At 51.8% G+C, this 19,898-nt stretch overlaps 1 protein-coding gene across 2 annotated transcripts in view; it reads right to left on the reverse strand.

The window, feature by feature from the left end:
• The window catches only part of ACSS2 (acyl-CoA synthetase short chain family member 2), a 33,672-nt gene extending 22,233 nt beyond the window's left edge, over positions 1-11,439 (reverse strand). For both annotated transcript variants that reach the window (XM_068419622.1, XM_068419621.1), the window contains exons 1-2: positions 11,276-11,439; positions 10,765-10,960 (exon numbers count right to left, since the gene is read on the reverse strand). In XM_068419622.1, coding sequence (XP_068275723.1) covers positions 10,765-10,960; positions 11,276-11,399 — 320 coding nt within the window. In that variant the 5' untranslated portion in view covers positions 11,400-11,439. The remainder of the gene's footprint in view (positions 1-10,764; positions 10,961-11,275) is intronic.
• Positions 11,440-19,898: the final 8,459 nt, after the last annotated feature.

A 19,898-nucleotide genomic window follows, 5' to 3' on the forward strand; every position in this document is an offset into this window, starting at 1 on the left:
AAAGGTTTACCACAAAGCTCAGCCTCTACAGTCCCTGCAGTCATGCTCGAATCCTGTTGCATCATGACAAGGATCAAGAAAGAAGTTGTGTAACGACAGAGCATAGCCTGGGAGGGGCTGGTGAAAGGTTTTCCCAGTATGTTCATAAATATTTGGCAGCACTTCGAGAGAAGACTGTTGAGTAAGCCTGGCAACAGAAATCCCAGGGAAGAGAAAAAATTATCAATTTAACAGCATCACCTTCTAAAACCATACAGTCCACTCAGAGACCTGCATTAAAACCACCCTATGATTTTCCCCCCCGGTGCCCCTATACACGTAGGTTAAGGCCTCACAAAGCTCCACTGTCAAATCCATCTCTGAGCCAAACCACCTCAACTAAAAGTTGATCGTGATACGATGAAGGGGTTCCTATTGCTGTAGAGAAACCCAAAGCAGGCTGGCAAACGGTACCCGAGCGCTGTGCCGTGCCAAAACAGGAGCCCCACGCTCTGTGTCCAGCCCCTAACACCCATCCTCTCCAGCTCAACTGGCTCCACAACAGGCATTACTGTGCCTGTATTTTACAACCCAGCCTCAATAGAGTGTATTTCTAAAGGGACAGTGGGCCATCATCTGCTCTGGCATCAGGGAATCGGTCTGCTAATCACCTTTAAAAATAGCTGTATGGAAATGCAGCCTCCAATGAAAACACCCAACACCCTGCATGGTTGCTAGTGTCCCGTAGGAAAAACCACATCAGTCTTTGTGTCCTTCCTTCTGATTAAGTACATTCTCAGCTACTCTTTCTATTTGCAGCCTTTCAGAACCTGAACAACTACCAGAGGCATCTAAAGAAATAATATTTATCTTGTGCAGCCCAAACACTGTTCACTTCACCATACCCTGAGCGATCCCTACAGCGCAGAGCCCCGCCGGAGGTGGACGCCGCTCCAAAATCACTCATTTATTTATTGACCCTCCAGAATTCCCTCCAATTTTCCCACCCAGCTGCCAGGCTACACCCTTAAATCTGCCTCAAGCCCCTTCCTCTAGACTGTGGGATGCTCAGACATCTCTAAAGGAACTGACACCTCCTGGCTTACGCTGCTGGTGGTTCATCAGCCAACACAAACCAGTGAAGTTGTCGCGATGGCGTTTGTACAGCCTGCGCTCGCACCTGAGAGCCAGGACACTCACGGGTAACGTTCTCAGAGGAGGTAGGACTGACAGCAGTCATCAAGCCCCTCTTCATGGGAAAACTACTCTTTTGCCACAGTTGATAAAATAAGGCAGTTTACCAGCAATACAGACCACAGTAAATACCCCGGTGACGGCGTCAGCAGCCGTTCTGCGCTCGTGGGCATCTGCTCAGCAGCAAGGGGAATTCTGCTCCTCTGTGGCTTCGCATTTTTCCTCCTCACTTGATACTGAGTAACCATCAAGAGAGGACAGGCATTAACTCTAACTATGTTCTTACTTTCTTAAGTATTTTACAACACAGGAATACAGCCAGTGAAGAAAAACAATAGCTTTTTACCTATTTTATTTAGAGGAGCGTTAAAAAAATTTTTGTTTAAAAATCTTATTTTTTTTAAACAAAATGATTACGTAGCGTTGCAACAGAGCTCATACACGAGACTATGCAGTAGGTCACTGAGTTTGGCTGACCTCAACCAGCACTTCTTAACCCTGCGAGCCAAATCCACAGAACGCTGCGCAGGAAGAGTGAGAGAATCTGACACGAGAGGAAACATTTTAGATGTTTACCATAAGTAATATTTTCAGAGCAGCACGGACTATTTTTACCAGTCCAACGGGAGGAGAGCTTATTTCCAGCACAACACAGCTGATTCCTTGTTTAAACCATTTGCAGTTGGGCCACGAAACATGTCCTGGACAAAGCTTCTACAAGTAAAATAGTCAACAAGCTGCCTGCAGCTGGGAAACGTCCCATTTTGGGAAATACTGCATCTCTGGATGGAAAACATACTGCCAAATTTTCAAGACCTTCTAGAAACACTGAAAGCCAGGCAAGATGATTTCAATAGAGGCTCAAACAATATCCATCAAGGCCATGATAGAAAATTAAACTTTTAATCAGATTTTCAGAGGACATTTCAACTTCATACCTCAGAAACCTCTACAGGTGTTGGCCAGGTGTCACCTGCTGGACTGTCATCTTGTTCTACACAAGAAACATCTCTTAGAAGATGGTCAGTGGCAACAGAAATGCAGAACATGCTTCATTATCAGGTAGCCAGGTGCAAAAAAAAGTAACCAGGAAGGTCATCAATTGCCTTGAAGAATTCCCCTAAAGAAGGGAGGTGACGCCTGCTAAAATGACGGGCTTTGTATTTACGGAGAACTGCCAGGGCTCGCCATTTCACACCACGCCACATTTCAACATTTACGACACCAGATGCACAGAAATGCAAACAGAGAACTGAAACCCTGCTCCAGCCGTGCGCAAGAGCTCTGACGCAGGGCTGGGCGCAGGGGGAAAGGCAGGCTCCTCGCGCTGCTGGGAGCCAAGGGGTCTTGTCAAAGCACTGGCAATCAGTGCTACAGCCTAACAGCTCCGGGCACAGAAAGCCCACCAGGCATAACAAATGTAACTGCCCGTGAGAAAAATGCCATGCTTGGCACAAGCACCCACTCGCTTTTGGCAAAGCCTGATCACTTCATCCCCTGTAAACACCACAACTCGGGGCGAGTCTCACCCACGTCGAGCCTGAGTCCTTGTCCACTTCTACTCCATTCATACCAGGGTGCCAGGGGAGAACACACCAGCCATTCACACAGCTAAAATAAAATAATCAGGTTTTCTAGTCCGATGAGCAAACTGAAGGCTCTGATCTTCCATGTCCTGAACCCATACAGGAGTTCACCACCCTCTCTGTCCATGAACTCCATTTATCCACCCCAAGTTTCAGCTCTTCTGCCAATATTCACAACATGCCACCATTGCACAACCACGGTGCCCCTCCCGACAGCAAGCAAGCTATTCTTAAAACCTATCAAGGTCCCTGCAGTATCTGCCAGCGTTACAAGATACGAGTTTCATAGATCCGGGAGCTATTGTCTGTGCACATCCCCCCCTCTCTACTCCCCCAGTTCGTTATTGTGCAACCACACACGCAGAACCACACACAAAGGTGGCTTTGGACAGAGTATAAGCCAACATTTTAAGATAGGGGTGCATGAAGCAATTAATGAAAAATTATTAAATCCCTTGTGCTGGATCAACAGAACCAGACACTCTGTCAGAGCAATGAACAGCATAAGGAAAAATACTAAATAAGAGCACAAAAGCCACCACAGGTCTCATTTACATGGCAGCATGGCACTTCAGCACTGGGATGTTCACAGCAGCTCAGCAAAAAGCCTCTTAGACTAAACCAAAATACCACGCTGGGTCAGAACCAGGGTCTGGTGTTTTGTCTCCAGGAGCAGCAGCAGGAGATGCTGTTTATGGAGGGCACACGAGCCTGGCCACCATCAGCAGTCCAGTTTCAACACTGATCCCTGCTGCTGGTCCTGAAAAGTGACCATTAGAAACGAGGAAGCAAAGGGTAAAGCTAAACCAGCTCCACAGAACGACCTTTCTTCCACTCACAGTTAAATTCTTTCTAGAACAACCCTTTGTGGGAAACCTCACTAAGGTGGTCTGAAAACAGCCGTACCCGTGCGCCCAGTGCCTCGCACTTCGGCAGGACTTGACTTCACAGCAGCTCCATCACCTCTCCCAACAGACTGCACTGGTCCGTGCTCACAAGTGACCTGATTCCACTGTCCCACCAGGGATGTAAGTTGGATTTACCAGTTCCCAGGACCCCCTCTATTGCCCTCTCTAGATGGAGTGGGGCTGGCAACCTCCCAGCCCTTGGCAAGGCAGCCCTTTGCAATAGCACACAGCATACCCTGGCCAGCAGCTCTGCAATTTCATATTCAAGTTCCTGCAGTCCTCTCTGGGGCACATGCCATTTAAGCCTGGGCACTTATTGACATCCAACTTGTTTATCTGGTCAAATACTTCCCAGATACTCCCTTGTATTTATATAGACGGATGCTGTATCCCTGCCAGTAGCAGTTACCAAGGGTTTCAGAGCAAAAGGCTGGGAGGAAACAGCTCCAACACAACCCAAATGAAAGCCGCTCCCCTGATTCAAGGCTGCTGCCAGTGTGTGTTCCCAAGCATTACACAACCCCTTTCCTTACTGCTCAGCCACGGAGCAACCATACAAGTGCTGCCCGAGTGCTGCCTTTCTTCACAGGCTCAACTTAACAGAGGAGGAAAGTCCCATTTTGCCTACAGGAGCAGGATTACAGGTTACTTGAGCTCAGTAAAAGCTACTTCCAGTGAAAGTCTTCAACGCCCTCCCACAGAGGCCCAAGTCCAGGGGTGCTTCTGAATGGGCAAAACCACAGACACTGTGTAATCGAGTGGTCACCAGCCTTTAATACCTGTCCCCTTCCTTTGCTGCACTGCAGAGCAGAAAAACATGAGGCTAAGAGCAGTTGTCAGCTCCCTGCTCCTGCCCTGCACCCTATGATGGAAAAGGCTCTGCAGAGCAAGAACAGGGCTTGAAGTCTCTGAAACATCAAACCAACCATCCTTCCCGGCATCTCCCTGCAAACCAGCACATGTACCCAATGGGGATGAGTCAAGCTCTGCTTCCGAGCCAGCCCTCGGAAGGGAAAAACAATTTCAAGTGACTCTGTGCCTGCCAGCTGCCTGAGCAACGTGACGCTCAAAACCCATCCAGCAAAGCACACCCCACACACTGGAAGCCCCCAGCACAGCACCTGCCTGAAGAAGGTATTTTGCTGCTCTCACATATTTAGTTCATTTCTTTGGCACAACCGCTCACCTGGTAACTATCTCAGAGATTTCACTAGTAATAAAGAGGACATAGGATGCAGCACACAAGTGCAAGCCATTAACAGGAACACTTGGGAGAGAAGAACCTCGAGACATGACAGGAGAAAACTGGCAAATGCCAGGTCTCAGCACACACACATATAGCCTTTGGAAATAAGCTTCAGACCATGATCCCTGTGCTTTTCAGCCCCTCAGGCCAAACCAAGAATCCCCAAACCCTTAAGCAGGCATTACCATGATGCCCTGGGTCAGCACCGTCTTCATATCTCATCTGCAACCAAACCCACAGTAGGACAATCAGAGCGACCACATGAAATCGGTTAATTTTGAGTCCAGTCCAGCCTTGCTCTAAACAGCCCACAGCTGAAGATGGAGACTCCATCCACTGGTGGAGAAAAGCCAGGGAGCTACACCTGACGACAAGCTACAGGTCCCTCCTGTCCCAGTTTGCACTTATAGGTACAAGCATCCAAACACAGCGGCCATTTGCACTACTGCCAGAGCACTAACTGTACTGGCTGGTGACCGTCCCAGAACTGGGAGGAGAATTCCACCAAAGAAATCAGGAAAGCACATGACCTGGATGTGTCTGAGAAACAATAGCTACTCCCTTTACTCCTTGTTTTAATACCAGGTTTCTACTGATGCTCCCACCATTCCCACTCTTGCACTACCCACGCAGCTCAGGGTCAGAGAGGGCCCCACAAAGCAGAGATGTTCTTGTTTGGAGGTATAAGAAACACTGCTATAAGCATTCAGGCAGATGCAGCCAGTCTTGTAAACTCCCTCCCAGCCTGGAAGATTTCACAAAACCCACCAGAAGACAGCTACACTTTCTGTGATGGAAAGCTATGACTATCATTGCCCTTGAAGGAGGGTACAAGATCTATAGCTTAATAAAATATAAGTACATCAATGTACTTATTATTACTTCTTACAGGTTCAGGTTGGACATGAGGAAGCATTTCTTCTCAGAAAGGGTCATTAGCCATTGGAAGGGGCTGCCCAGGGAGGTGGTGGAGTCACCATCTCTGGATGTGTTTAAGAAAAGACTGGACATGGCACTTAGTGCCATGGTCTAGTTGACATGGTGGTGTCAGGGCAATGGTTGGACTCGATGATCCCAGAGGGCTCTTCCAGCCTGACTGATTCTTGTGATTACCTACTTCAGGTGCACCTCATCTGCCTGATTTCCAGAAGCAGAGCATTGGACTGTCCACCAATGCTTCCAAAATAATTAATATCTGGCAAGACCATTCTATCACTCTCAGCACACGCAATGGGGAGATGATATGGGTTGCTGAGGATGCACCCCAGAAAACCTCTCTCATTTTCAGGGCTGAGTGGGGCCACCCTCTTTCCCATGGAGAATCCCCATCAGGGAAAGGAGCTGTGCTGAGCCTGGTAGTGCTTTTCCATAATGCTTCTCACTGCTGTAGAGCTTACTCGGATTCCCCTACGGAAGCAATCCCTCCCCAGTAGTAACAGGGGAACACCAGCATCGGGTATGGCTGTTTGGTAGCACCTGCAATATATCTTTGACTGCTCTCAGCAGCCTGCAGGCACGGGCCTGCAAACGTGCACCAGTAAATGGAACCTTCCCAGCAGTGAATTTTTGTTCTTTAAACAAACTGTGTTATTCAGGGATATGCTTTCACTACCAGAACAGTGTTGAAAGAGGCTGCTTCACTGGAAGTATGACAAGTCATCCAGGAAGTTACCAAAGAAATTAAGAGTCAGTTTGGCACAGGATACTCCAAAGTCCTGAAGCCAGTGGGAGCAGCAGAGCTGAGTGCATCGTGGAGAAGCTGGCTACAATTAATCACTTCTGAAAGTCTTGATGTTAACAGCCAGCATCCTCAGTCACAGCATCTGTGCAGGTGACAGTAATGGAAGACTGACACCCACAAAGGCAAAGAGAAAAACAAAACACAGTGCTCCTCTGGATTATGGAGACCAAGCACTTTGTTCTCAGCAGTTTAAGGCAAGATTATTTCTGCAAACAGAAGAGGTTCAGACTTTTGCAGCAGAAGAACAACTGAAACAGCTTCATCCTGCTTCATTCTCGACTCTGGGGTGGCACAGATCGAGGTGCACCAGCAGCTCGCCAGGCCCCAGGAACCTGCAGGTGTGGTCTTGTCCCACTTGGCCCCAGCAGCACATTTAGACCAAACCAGTGTTTGACAATCAGCACCCTCTCTGGAAGGCTGCTGTCCAAAGAGTACTTCCAGTTCCCTAATAAAAACTTTCAGAAGTGCTCCGGAGTAGTGCTCTGCCTTTTTTTTTTTTTTTTTTAAAAAAAAAAAAAACAAACCACGCTCTATAGTTGTTCTTTTTTTCCTTACAGAAAGATTTATTGGAAGAAATCTCACAGCTACAAGCCCCTAAATCCTTTATTACATTTTTTTAAAAACAAACAAACACCTTCTCCATTTTATCTTTGCATGTCATGTTTGTTGTAGGCCCAGAATGGGAATGACAGGCACTTATTCCTTTGTTTAAATAAAGCTCCAGTAAGCTCTGGCAGCTTTTACTATCTTTGTTTCTCCTTTCTAGAAGTGTTATCTCCCATGCAAGCGTAAGAAAGCAGAAAATTGATAGGCTCTTCCACAAACAGCAGAAGCCAGCAGCACCCTGCTAAGCCCGTGCACCTAGGCTACAGGGAGGCTAAAAATCGCGTGCCCAGCTCTACCTCCTGCCCTGTGGTTCCACCAGGCACCACCAGTACTGCAGCTGGGCTCACTGGTTGGAGAAACAAAGTCAAGAATTTAGTGCTTCAGCTATGCACAGGTTACAATAGAGAAGAGGATTCATGCAAGTACCTTCACACCTCAGGGTCTAATTACAGGGAGTTTTGTAATAAGTGTTTTGCTTTTCGAATTCCCACCTGGTTATATTTTTACTTCCACAAGCTGCCCAGGCTGATGTTTACATGAGATTGTTAACAGGCACTTCAGCACAGAACTAAGGGTTTGTCCATATGACACAAGTACACCTACAGCACGGTGAAGGCATACTGTCTTCCTGCTCTAATTAACACCACCCACCCTAGACGAAGTCCTCAGCACTGCTCCAAGTCCCCTGCAAGTGCCCTCAGTGTCTCAGCTAGTTTGCCCAGTGCATTTTGCCTGCAAGGCCCACGAAAGCCAGTGTAGGTATCTACCTGCACAGTAACCACAGCGTCACTGACTTCAGCCTTTCCACGCAATTATGAAAGAGATTTCACTTTTGAGAGCAGCACTTCATCAGAAACATTTCCTGGAGCTTCTGTTCCTTTTTAGGCCACATCAGCACTACCAAACAGAGAAAGAGGAATCAAAAGCAACCGGGACAGAACTACTTGTAACGTTCACAAGCAGCAGAAGATACCATAGTGAAACAGGCAACAGGGCAAATTCAAGTGGTTCCTACCGACTCAGGATGGTCATTTTGAACTACATAGTCCTAACAGCACCCAGAGGACGATACTGCAACAGTAAATGTCACCCATGTACAAGTTCTGCAGCATGAAGCAATCCCATGTATTGCCCTTTGTGCTGAAAGAGCAATCCCACGTGGCTTGGCATTAGACCCTCTGCGCAGAGCAGATTTGGGCAGTCCTGGACCAGCAGCGATGCAGGAACCTTCAGAGCAGCTTGGCCGTAACAGGTCCGGATGAACCGCTTCAGTTCCTGCCGGCCCATGCAAAACTCAAGACAGCCACAGCCAGCAGCAGCTCTTGAGTTTTGTCAGGACCCATCTCTCCTCCGAGATACTCAGTAACACCTGGAAACATTATTCACATTTTCCCCAATTTCTCCCCTCTGAAAGCAAAGACCACAATCTTGTATCTTTTCAAAGCTCTCGGAGCCACGCAGTCACTTTGGTGCAATCTCAGCACCTTTTGCCATCTAGCAAACTATAGACATTCTTAGAAGCAAGCAACTGGCCAAGGTACATCCAAGTTCTTCCTAGGAATCCTCTTTGGCTTTCACAGGCACTCATTTCTTTTTTGACCTTTCACAGTGTGATGAGTCTCACACGTTTTAGGAAAGCAGGCTTGTTCAAGAGGATGTTAAACGCAAAATGTGAAAGGAGAAGACAACAATTAACATCTAGGTACTAAAAAAAAGCATGCATCCGGAGAGGCATGTGTATGCTCCTAGAACAGTGGCTTTATGAGTCACAACCCTTAGCCCCACTTCCTCGAGCCCTCGGTGCCACAAGCTCGCAGGTCAGTGCCACACACATCACGTTCAGCATGCCTCTTCCAGCCCTCCCACCCACATTCCCAGCTGACAGCTCCAGGTCACCTGTGACAGAACCACGCTGGAGAGTTTATCCCAAAATAGTCAGGGAAAACTGTCTGCTAAGGAGGAAGAGACACCTTCATTTTCAGCACTGTGAACACCACAACCGACAGACACCCACCATTTTAATATCCACCACGAGTTTTGATCAGCATCACAAATATCCCCACAAAGGCTGCTGGAATAACTAACAAGAAAAAAATCTTTATCAAGACTAAACTTAAGCTGCAGGCTGCTGCCTCTCACCTAAAGATTTACATGCAAAAAAATGACAGACCCACTCCCTCCCTAAATCCCAGCACAGCTGCCAGCCCTGGCCTGCCAAATGGCTTTGTTTGCTGGCACACCTTCACCTGAATGAGTTTAGAAAGGAGTTTTCATTCAGAAGCTGCAGTCATTTTACATCTGACAGAGTCAGAGAATGTACTTAACTAGCAGGGAAGTAAATACTTTCCACCATTTCACCTCTGTCTTATCAATACGATTATTTACTATGCAGTAAATGTGATTCTTTTACTGAAGCAGTAGATGTATAGATAGAAACTCCAGTATGAGCCCAATTTTACAGTTGCAGCCAGAACCACACTGGTGTTAATATGTTCCTTTCTGCAGCAAGGCAGCTCCTAGTCACCTTTACACCAGCCACACATGGAGGGGGAACTCTTCAGCTGCATAAAATCACTTAGAGCAGCACAGTTCATCGTTGGAGCACCTGGTATTTTTATTGCAATGACAGCAAGACTTCTCCAGCTGCTCCGCTGAAGGGACTCCCCATAACCCAACAAGTTATTGCATCCTAACAAGTGGTACATTTAATTTTGCTTCTGTACTGCCACATACAGTCACACCCATGCAACATAAATGCATGCTAGCTCAAGGGAACCAGCAAAAGGCACTGCTCTGTTTGGGGACACAGCTGAGGTGCCAGCTGAGCAAGTTCTGCAGGGGATCATTAGTTCTGCATCTCTGACATCACTGGTGAAACCTGTTTTGCATCAATATGAAAACTTCAAGTTTCACGTGGCTTTTAACATCAGTAACTCCTCCAGTTAAAAACCACAAACATACTCCAGATAGGGCTGGAAGTTAACTTTTCTTCCCAACAGTAGCACTGAGAAGCCAGCCTTTGAGAATGCCACTGCATTATCCACATTCGAGGGCAAGGAATCAATACTTAAGCTCAGGTTTTAGAAGAACCTTCCTGCCGTAAGAATAGAAACTTGCCAGACCCACAAAACACGAAAACAGGAGATCTGGTTCCCTGCCTACTTCACAAGGGAACCGTGGCACCTGCCTCAATATTGTCTGACTGCTCTTAGCTTTTAGCAAGTACAAGTGCAAAGGCAGAGCTCGAAGTCAAAAGCTCCTCACTGCTGCGCTGGGCCCCTTCCGTGCATCCCAGGACAGGCAGAGAAGCTCCACTGCACAGCTCAAACACATGGAAACAGATCTCAAACACATGGAAAGCAAACACCTGCTGTACCTACCTAAAGGTTAAAGCTTCTCAGGTTTTACCATGTTTTAATTCACCTCAGCAGAAATCAACACCATTTGTACATTTTGGCATGACATTTACACACCTTCTACACTATAATAAAACCAGAAATTTACCAGTAAAAAGCAATTTTGTCCCCAAGCTTCTTCTCATTGACATTTCTGTCCAGGAGGTTGTAGCAGATGTTGGTGGTCGCCCCTTTCATCCACTCAATGAAGATCTTCCCCTTCGTCACATCGAAGTTGTACTTCAGAAAGGGCCCCGCGTGCTGACTCTTCCAGTAAAACTCTTTAGCAATGTCACCCCAAAACTCTGCAAAGGCAACGGACACAGCTCGTGACCCCGCAACAGGCACGGAGAGGGAAGCCAGCGCTTGAAGGAACAAGAGGGGCAGCCCCACACCCTGCACCCCACATGTGGGGGCCTCACCGCAGCCCCCAGCGCCCCGCAGCCCCGCCATCCCCTCCCGCCCGCCCCGCACCCCCAGCCCCGCTCCCCCAGCCCCGCTCCCAGCCCCGGAGCAACCGGCGGCGCTTTGCGGGAACCGCCCGCCGCCCCCCCCCGCCCCGCCGCGGCCCTGCCCCGGGGGCAGCGGGCAGGGAGCGGGCCCTCGCCGGCGGTGCTCACCGTGCGGCTCCTCCACGGAGCGCTGGTAGAGGCGCTCGTAGTGGGGCAGCGAGGGGACGTGCGCCGCCGGCAGCAGCTCGGGCCGCGGCCGGTACAGCCGGGCCTGCTCCTCGGGCAGCACCATGGCGGGGCGCCGGCGGCTCTGGGCGGGCGGGCGGCCGCCGAGCCCGCTTCAAAGCGGCGCGGAGCCGGGGGCGGGGACGGCGGAGGCGGCGGAGGCGGCGGCCCGCCCTCACGGCGGCGGGAGCCGGGGGGGGCAGCGCCAGAGCCCGCCCGCCGCGGCGGGGCCCGCGCAGCCCCGCAGGCAGCCCCGGGCCGGAGCGGGCCCGGCCGGGCGGGGCTCGGCAGCACCCGGCTGCGGGGCGGCGGGCGGTGCGGGCCTGCCGGCGGTGCGGCCCTGTCAGCGGTGCGGGCCTGTCAGCCACGGCACCCTGTCAGCCGTGCTTCTCCCCACCCGCCATGTCCCCCTGTCAGCCGTGTCCCCTCAGTCAGTGGTGTCCCCCTGACAGCCATGTCACACCCATCACCCCTGTTAGTGGTGTCTCCCCCTGTCAGCCATGACCTCCTTGTCAGCCCTGTCCCCTCTGTCATTGCTGTCTCCTCCTGTCAGCCATGCCACCTCCATCAGTGGTGTCTCCCCCTGTCAGCCATGTCCCCCTGTCAGTCATGTGCCCCAATCAGCGGTGTCCCCCCTTGTCAGCCATGTCCCTCCATCAGTGGTGTCCCCCCCTGTCAGCCATGTCCCCCTGTCAGCCATGTCCCTCCATCAGTGGTGTCTCCCCCTGTCAGCCATGTCCCCCTGTCAGGCTGTGTCCCCCTGTCAGTGGTGTCCCTCCATCAGTGGTGTCTCCCCCTGTCAGGCCATGTTCCTCTGCCAGCCATGTCCCCTCATCATCAGCCACATTCCCCCATGCCAGCAGTGTTCCCCCATTAACAGTGCTGCCCCATCAGCCACATCTCCCTCATCAGCGGTGTCCCCCATGAGCCATGTCCCCTCAGGGCCAGTCCCTGCCACTTTGCCAGAGGAACAGCCCAGGGTGCCATTGATGAGATCCTCCTTCAGCAGCCCCAAAGCAGGCCCAGAGGCCATGGCCACACTTGGTGCCTGGCCTCCTGCAGAAAACAACCTTCATTTTGATTCAAGACACTCCACTTCCCCCCACTGACTGGCTGGGTGAGTACAGGGAACCACGTTAGTTCACAGAGCACCTTTCCCCCTGCAAAAAATTTCACAGATCTTGTGTAGTTAGTGAGACACATTTTTTTCACCAAGAAGGCAGTCAAATGCTGGAACAGGGGCCCCAAGTGGCGGTAGGGTCTCAGCCCTTGGAGACAGCCAAAACTCAATCAGACAAGCCCTGGAGAAACCACCCCTGTCAGAGCAGGAGGTTGGACCTAGGGTGTCCCAAGGGACCAACGTGATTCCATGACCCTCTGGTCCTAGATACAGGAGCTGCCCATGGTGGTACCTCCTCCAGCAGACCCTTTCTCAGCTCAAACTTTAACATTCCCCGTGTTGAGCTGGGCTGCCCTGACGGCATTGCCTAGGCAGGCTGCTGAAACCTTGAACGTCTCTTCTGCACTGGGGAATATCACCCCTCTGAGTGAAAGCTCCACTGTGCCCAGGGCGCCACTTGCTCTGGAGCTGTAGGCAATTTTTATGGTGGTTTGGGCTGGGGCCAAGGAGCACTTAAAAGATAAAAGTCCATGACCTTGAACTTGGCACAGTATTCCTCAGGCTGGAGAGCAGTAGCCTGGTGTGAGCGAGCAGGTACAGCCGATTCCAGGATCCTTGGTGTTTTCCACGGTTCAGCACACTCCCTGGGAGCACGGCCTTACTGCACGCTGCAGGAGCTGCAAACCTATGGATTGGTGAGCATCGTCTGCCACTCCAGACAATGTTCGCATCAGCAAAGACGCCCGAAACAGTTCTTCTATGGACAAAAGTGTCTGGCACTGGTGTGTATTTTGTGTTAAGCATACTCCCTAGTTTTGAAGGGCATGCCTATGCTGCAGCTCTGTGCTCTGGTGTTACGCTGCTGGCTGCCCACACTGCTTGAGGGCAAAGTCTCTTCTGTGACTCCATTTCGGAGGACATAGCTGGTTTCCTCCAAGATGAAACCCAGGAGTAGTTCAGATGATACCTCCCTTCATGGTCTGTATTCTGCGGGCAGCATCACTCCAGAGATGCTCTCTACACCTCTCCAACATGACTTCAGCAGGCTTTACACCCCAAATCAGTCAGCTGCCCTCACACCACACTGTGGCATGTGTAACAAAGCTTCCTTAGCCATATGCTATGAAATCACTGTCCTGGGAAGCTGCAGTGTGGCCTCATATTATTCGTTATTAACCAAAAAAAACACAGGAAGGAATAGTTAGAACTTAGGGTGCAGGGACTCAGTCTCTACTAGTAAATCACAGGGATGTAGGCGAAGTCTCCAACAGAAGTCCACATCCATTCAGATGCCCAATTATAGCACGTTCCCTGTTGGGAGTTTCAGCCTATGATCACCAGGCTCCGAGCCCAGGCTCGCTCCGTGGGCAGGTGCTGTCTGGATACAGCCAAACCCTGCAAGGTGTTTTCCCCCTCCAATTTCCCTATTACAAAAAGGTGTTTTTGAAGAAAAAGGCAATTTGACCCTGCAGCCTGGGCTCCCTGAAATGGGTAGTTTTTCAGGTCCCCAGGAGCTACGGGAGTTGCACTCCTCCAACACTTCCCTTGGGGTCATGGTCCAGGCACAGCCTCGTGATTTTTGGGGTACAGGTGGCACATGGTTTAACAACCCCAACTGGAAAGCACATTGCTCCTTTTCTGTGAAGGGAGACAAACCCAACACTTCTGAAGTCCTTCAGAAGCCACCTCACACTGAACATTTTCTATTCCGAGTTGCCGGCCTTTAGTTTTAGCAGTCTCCATCTCAAGGTTTTTGCATTTACAGGCAGGGCTTGGCAGCTCCCTAACAAACCTTCTGTCTCTCCACATGCTGGGCAAGGGCCTGTAGTGCACCCCACTGCTGGGAAAGGGCTTTGTCACTCTCCCTGTCACAGGACGGGTGCCCCTGAGCCAACAAAGAGGTGGTTTGCAGATCTGGGAGGCACCTTCTGATTTCCTTCTCATTGGCCTTTTGCTTTCAGTGATTTGTCCAGCTGAAATTCTCCACCAGGCTCAGTGACAGCATGATTTCTCTCCAGCAACTGTTGCCTGCTGTGGGCAGGACATACTGAGCTACGAGGCCAGGGCAGCACCATGTCCCACCAACCCGTCAGCTGTCGTCCATCCAGCACTGCCCAGTATGGGCTGCTGCACCCAGGGGACTTTGTTGTTGGGCTTCAGCTGCCCACAGCTGTGGCCCAGGAAGCTGCCTGATGGGGAGCCGTTGCACCATCTCTCACAATGCACCTGCAAAGAGGAAAACTCAGAATAGCCTCCTGGACATGTTTTCCCATGCTCTCTCCTCTTGCAGGAGTCCAATAACCCTCCAAGCACCTGTGTATAGGGCTGCAAACCGCGTAGTTGGTACCATCAGTCAGACCCCCTCATGGCACAAACACAGCCCTTCTCAAACACTCCTTTCAGGGGTCCACCACTGAAATATGGACATCTCCAGGCTTCCAGTCAGTGATTTTATAGGCTCTAGGGAAAGGGCTCCTGCTGTGTGACGGCCAGCAGAGAGCTTGAGGCTGGCGTGGGTGGTGCTGCAGGCTCAAACGTGCCTTCCAGGGACAGAAGGGTAGGCACCGTGCAGCACCACAACCACTCTTGGGCTATGCCGCTGGCATCCCCCTTCTCCCATGCGTGATGGTACCATGTGGACTCGAGCAGTGTAGATCCCCTGAGCAGCATCTTGGGCACAGCAAGGCCACAGTGAGCCAGAGGAGATGGGGTGGGAGGATGTGACCGGGCTGTGGATCTTCCTGTTGGGGTTTTCTGTGCTGATTTTCAGCACACGGCCAGGCTGGGCAGCCCTTCGCTTGTGCTGAATGAATCAGCACACAGTGGCAACGGGGTTAAACACCAGATCGAGGGTGTCTTCCTGCTGATGACACTCCTCCTCTGCCTTGGCTGCAGAGGAAATGTTAATCAGCACCATGATAAGAGCCTTTCAGTCCTGCTGGGAGTTATCAGCTCCTTTGTTTGTAAATGTAACTGCTCCATACCAATACGGCCCTGGGTTCCCCCACGTGCTGGCACAGCCCTGTGGCTCAGGCAGCCTCCTCCCCTCCAGCCCCCTGCTCCCAGCTATCAGGGTATCGGGGTGTTAAAACACAAGGATCAAGCACGAGCTGTTTTCTTCCTGCCTCTGCTGTCACTGGGAGAGATATCTCTGAATTTCAGGCTGTTTTTAAGCTTCAAAGAGTAGCTGATGAATATCAGAGCCTGGTAATTTAGCCCTCTGCAGAGTACAGACAATATATTCATAATCATTTTACATGTAGATGAGCTAGTAACGCAATCAGGGTTATAAATCAAACCCAGGAGACATATTAGTGATGTTTGCCTGAGCTTTTTGAGCGATCTAGCCACACGAAAATGTCTGTCTGTCTCCTAGGTGGGGCCAATTAACCTTATAAAGATGCACTCTCCTCTCACAGTGGCTCAGTTGTTTACTTGGGCTCTGCTGGCTGCTGGTATTTTCATTCTGGAAGAAGGGGCCAGGTCCATAAGAGGTTCGGTGGAGGCCTGGGCTGCAGAGGAAGGGAAACGGGGCTCGGGAGAGATGGTGCCTTCATCAGCGGCACGTTAGAGGAGGTTGGGGTTTAATAGCTGGCTTCCCCGCGTGGCTTCAGAGCTGTCCCCAGGCTTCAGAGAGTGTCCTTGCACACCCATTAACGTAGCTGCCTTCTTTTGTCGCGGTTTTATTGAGCAGTAAGAGCAAGCTGGAGCTCTGGGGCGCCCGGTGACCGTGGCCCGTGGAGCAGCCAGGTGCTGCCAGCTCTGCCAGCACAGCCTGGGCGGCTGCGGGCTGCCCTCTGCTGATGTGCTGGCAGTGGGCAGGGCTGCTGTGCCAGGGCCGCAGTGCCAGCCCTGCGGCATCCCCAGCGCCAGACATGCAGGGTCGCCAGTGCCAGCCATGCATGGTCCCCAGCACCAGCGATGCAGAGTTCTCAGTGCCAGCCATGCAGGGTCTGCAGTGGCAGCCACGAGGGTCTGCGATGCTGGCAATGAAGGACCCACAATGCCAGCAATGTAGGGCACACAGTGCCAGTGATGTGGGGTCTGAGGTGGCAGCAATGCAGGGTCTGTGGTGGCCGTGGTGCAGTGTGTGTGGTGGCAGCAATGCAGGCTGCAAAGTGCCAGTGATGCAGGATCCAGGCATGGATTCACTGCAGCCAGGTCTCATGGTGCAGCACATGGGCTGGCCATGCTGGGGCTCATCCCATCCATGCGGTGTGGGCACACGCGTCCCCACACTGTCCCCTGGCACCATCTGCATCTGCCCGGCCCAGAGCCTGGAGCAGACGGGGCTGAGCAGCACCGGGACGCTTCTCCAGTACCCAACAGCAAGAAAGCCACTCCCTACCTGCACAGGGGGGCCTGAAGCTGTTGCCCAGCCCCGCACCCTGCTACCTCGCTCAGACATGAAGCCCAGGCAAGGGTGAGGCCTTGTATGTGGGCACAGGAGCACATCCCAGTCAGGCAACTTGAGGGGTAGCAGGACTGCACCAGTGCTTGGTGGGACTGTGGGGTCTGATGACAGCACCCACAAAGTGGGTCTGCTTTGCTCTTGCTTTGCTTCCTTCTGGCTTGGCCACGTTGTGCCCCACAGCACGTGGGGATGTCTGTATGCTGGGGGCAGGATGGGGCCTGCTTCGAGTGAGCGGGATTTGGGGTGGTGCGAGGATGCGCTGGTGGCCAGGCAGACCTGGGAGCAAAGGGCCACGGCTGGAGCCGGGCCAGCACAGAGCTGAGGTCGGTGCTGACACCAGAGGGTGGTGTGGTCTCTGCATCCCCAGCACCAAACCCTCTGAGATGCTCAGGCCTTGGGGCCACTGTTTGGCCCAGGGATGGGCCATTTGCTGCGAAAACCTGTTGGACCTTGTAGCACCACAGGCCAGGGTGAACAGCAGTGGGTGACTTGTCTGGGAGGTGCCTCCAGATTTAGTGGGGACAGGCAGCAGCTTGTCCCACCCCAGCCGTATCTTCAGTATTCAGGACCCCAAAACTGGGCTCCACGCATTGCTCACCCGTGGCCTCAACTGTGCCCTGCGGTGGGGACACAACTTTTGGGGACAAAGCCCCATGCCGCCTCGCACTGGGGCTCAGGCTCTCCGCAGCCAGGCAGATGCTGCGAGATGGGGGCTTCATCATCCAGGGCATTGCAAAACCACAGGAGCTGCCTCTTCACCATAGCTGGTGTCCCCAGGGGCTGTGGCAGGCAGGAGACAGGCAGGGCTGGGAACAGGAAAGCCACCGCTGGAGACACATCACTGCTCTGACGCGTTGGTAAGAAGAGGACTTGGAGGCAGCTTTTATTTGGTTTTTTTTTCATAGAGATTTTTAATGTTCATTTTTTAACAGACTTGGTTTAAATTTTTGTTTTCTACAATAATTCAATGTAAAAATCCCAGTACAATATACAACAGTTTGACCATTTGGAATAAGAAATCCAGCTTCGGGGGACACGTAAGTTCAGCTAGTTTCTAACACAGGTAGCAAATTCCCTCCACCCTCGCCCAGATTTACCAGCCAGGAAGGCATGTGGACAGAAATGCTTTACAAATGTCATCCCCACTCCGTCAAGACACTGGCTGCCCTGTCCCTGCCCGTACTGCAGTGGGACGGTCCCTCAGACACATCAACTTGGAAAGGGCAGGGTCCCCTCCATGGGATGGCTGGGAGCCTCCAACATCGCAAGGCAAAGCCTGCAGTCACGCGAGGCTGGCTGGCCCTTGTGCGTGAGCGATGGGGGATGCTCTGAATAGGCCCTGCATGCTGGTCCCGCAGGGTATGGGGCTCCCTCGGGATGGAGAGGAGACCTGTCCTCCCCTTGGCAGCAGTGCCAGCAGCCTTGTGCCCTCGTGCAGCCTTAAGGTCATTGGAAAGGGATGGCCATGTCCCCGCATGGCCCAGACCGAGGGAAGGAAAACAAAGATGATGCAACGGTACCTGGCTCTATGGTCTGAGGGGTCATCTCAGGGATAGCTCACTGGCCTGGGATCTGGCAGTCTTTCAGGAAGCCACTTTGGATTGGCCCATGGCATTCAAGCAGCCTGGGATGGTCCTGCTTGAACAGCCTGGAGTGGTCCTGCTCAAGCTACATGGGGTAGTCCTGCTTGAGCAACATGGGAAGCTTCTGCTCAAGCTACATTGGATGATCCTGCTCAAGCAGCCTGTAGAAGTGTTGCTCGAGCAGCATGGGGTGTTGCTGCTCAAGCAGTGCGGGATAGTCCTGCTCAAGCAGCACAGGAAGGTTCTGCTGGAGCGGCCTGGAGTGGTCCTGCTTAAGCAACATGGTGTGGTCCTGCTTGAACAACATGGGAAGGTTCTGCTCAAGCTACATTGGATGATCCTGCTCAAGCAGCCTGGAGAGGTCCTGCTCGAGCAGCATGGGATGGTTCTGCTGGAGGAGCATTAGGGTGGTCCTGCTTAAGCAACATGGAATGGTTTTGCTTGAGTAGCATGGAATGGTCCTCCTTGAGCAGCATGGAGTGGTCCTGCTCAAACAGTGTGTGTGATGGTCCTGCTCAAGCAGGCTGATGTGATCCTGCTCAAGATGCATAGGGTGGCCTGCTTGAGCCGTGTGGGGTGGTCCTGCTCAGGCAGCATGGGATGGATATGCTTGAGCAGCATGGAGTGGTCTTGGTTGAGCACCATGCAGCAGCTGCAAGTGGCAGGGATAGTTCCTCATGTCCTGCAGCATCCCAAGCACTTAATTCAAAGCCATGTCTGGCCTTTCTTGCCCCTCTTGGAAATCCTCCACTGCTTGGAGAAGTCTCCCAAAGATGTGTGTGTTTGAAAGGATCCCAGGGGGCTCTGCTCAAGCTCCATGTTCCAAAATAGTTATTGCTAATGCTAAATCAGGGCATTGGTGACTTTATCTAGCTGAGTTGTGAAACCTTCCAAGGGCAGAGATCCTCCCACTTTCCCAGTGACCAGTTCCAGCTGCACCAGCCCTAGGGAGAAGTGTTTCTTGATGACCTACCTGCAAGCTGTGGCTGTTACCTCTACTGTGAAAGTACCTTGAGTAGTGGGGATGGGGTGGGAGGCTGGTTCTCCATCTAACCTAGCCCCACATCCCATCCCCAACAGTAAGGGCCCCTTCCTGCTTGCATCAGGGATGGCTGGGCTGGTGGTGGCTTTCCTGGGTTGGTAAGGGATGGGATACAAAGCAGGGGAAGGAGGAAGAGGAGAAAATAACAGCAGGAGTCAGATGTGCTGGGAGTAAAAGAGTGCAGGGAGGATGGAGGAGAGGATGAATGGGAGAGGTCAGAATGGAGTTGGGAGGTGAAGGAGAATGAAAGGACTGTGAGAGAGGGAAGTGTGAGGTAAGGGAGGATGGTTGGAGGTCAGGAAGGGAAATCTGTGAGGTAGGTGGGACACTTGGAGGATAACAAGGGATGGGGAAATGGGGAGAAGTATGAGGAGAAACAGGGAGACTGAGGGAGGCAAATGACAAGG

The sequence above is a fragment of the Nyctibius grandis genome, chromosome 28 (assembly GCF_013368605.1).
Source record: "Nyctibius grandis isolate bNycGra1 chromosome 28, bNycGra1.pri, whole genome shotgun sequence".
Taxonomy (NCBI): domain Eukaryota; kingdom Metazoa; phylum Chordata; class Aves; order Nyctibiiformes; family Nyctibiidae; genus Nyctibius; species Nyctibius grandis.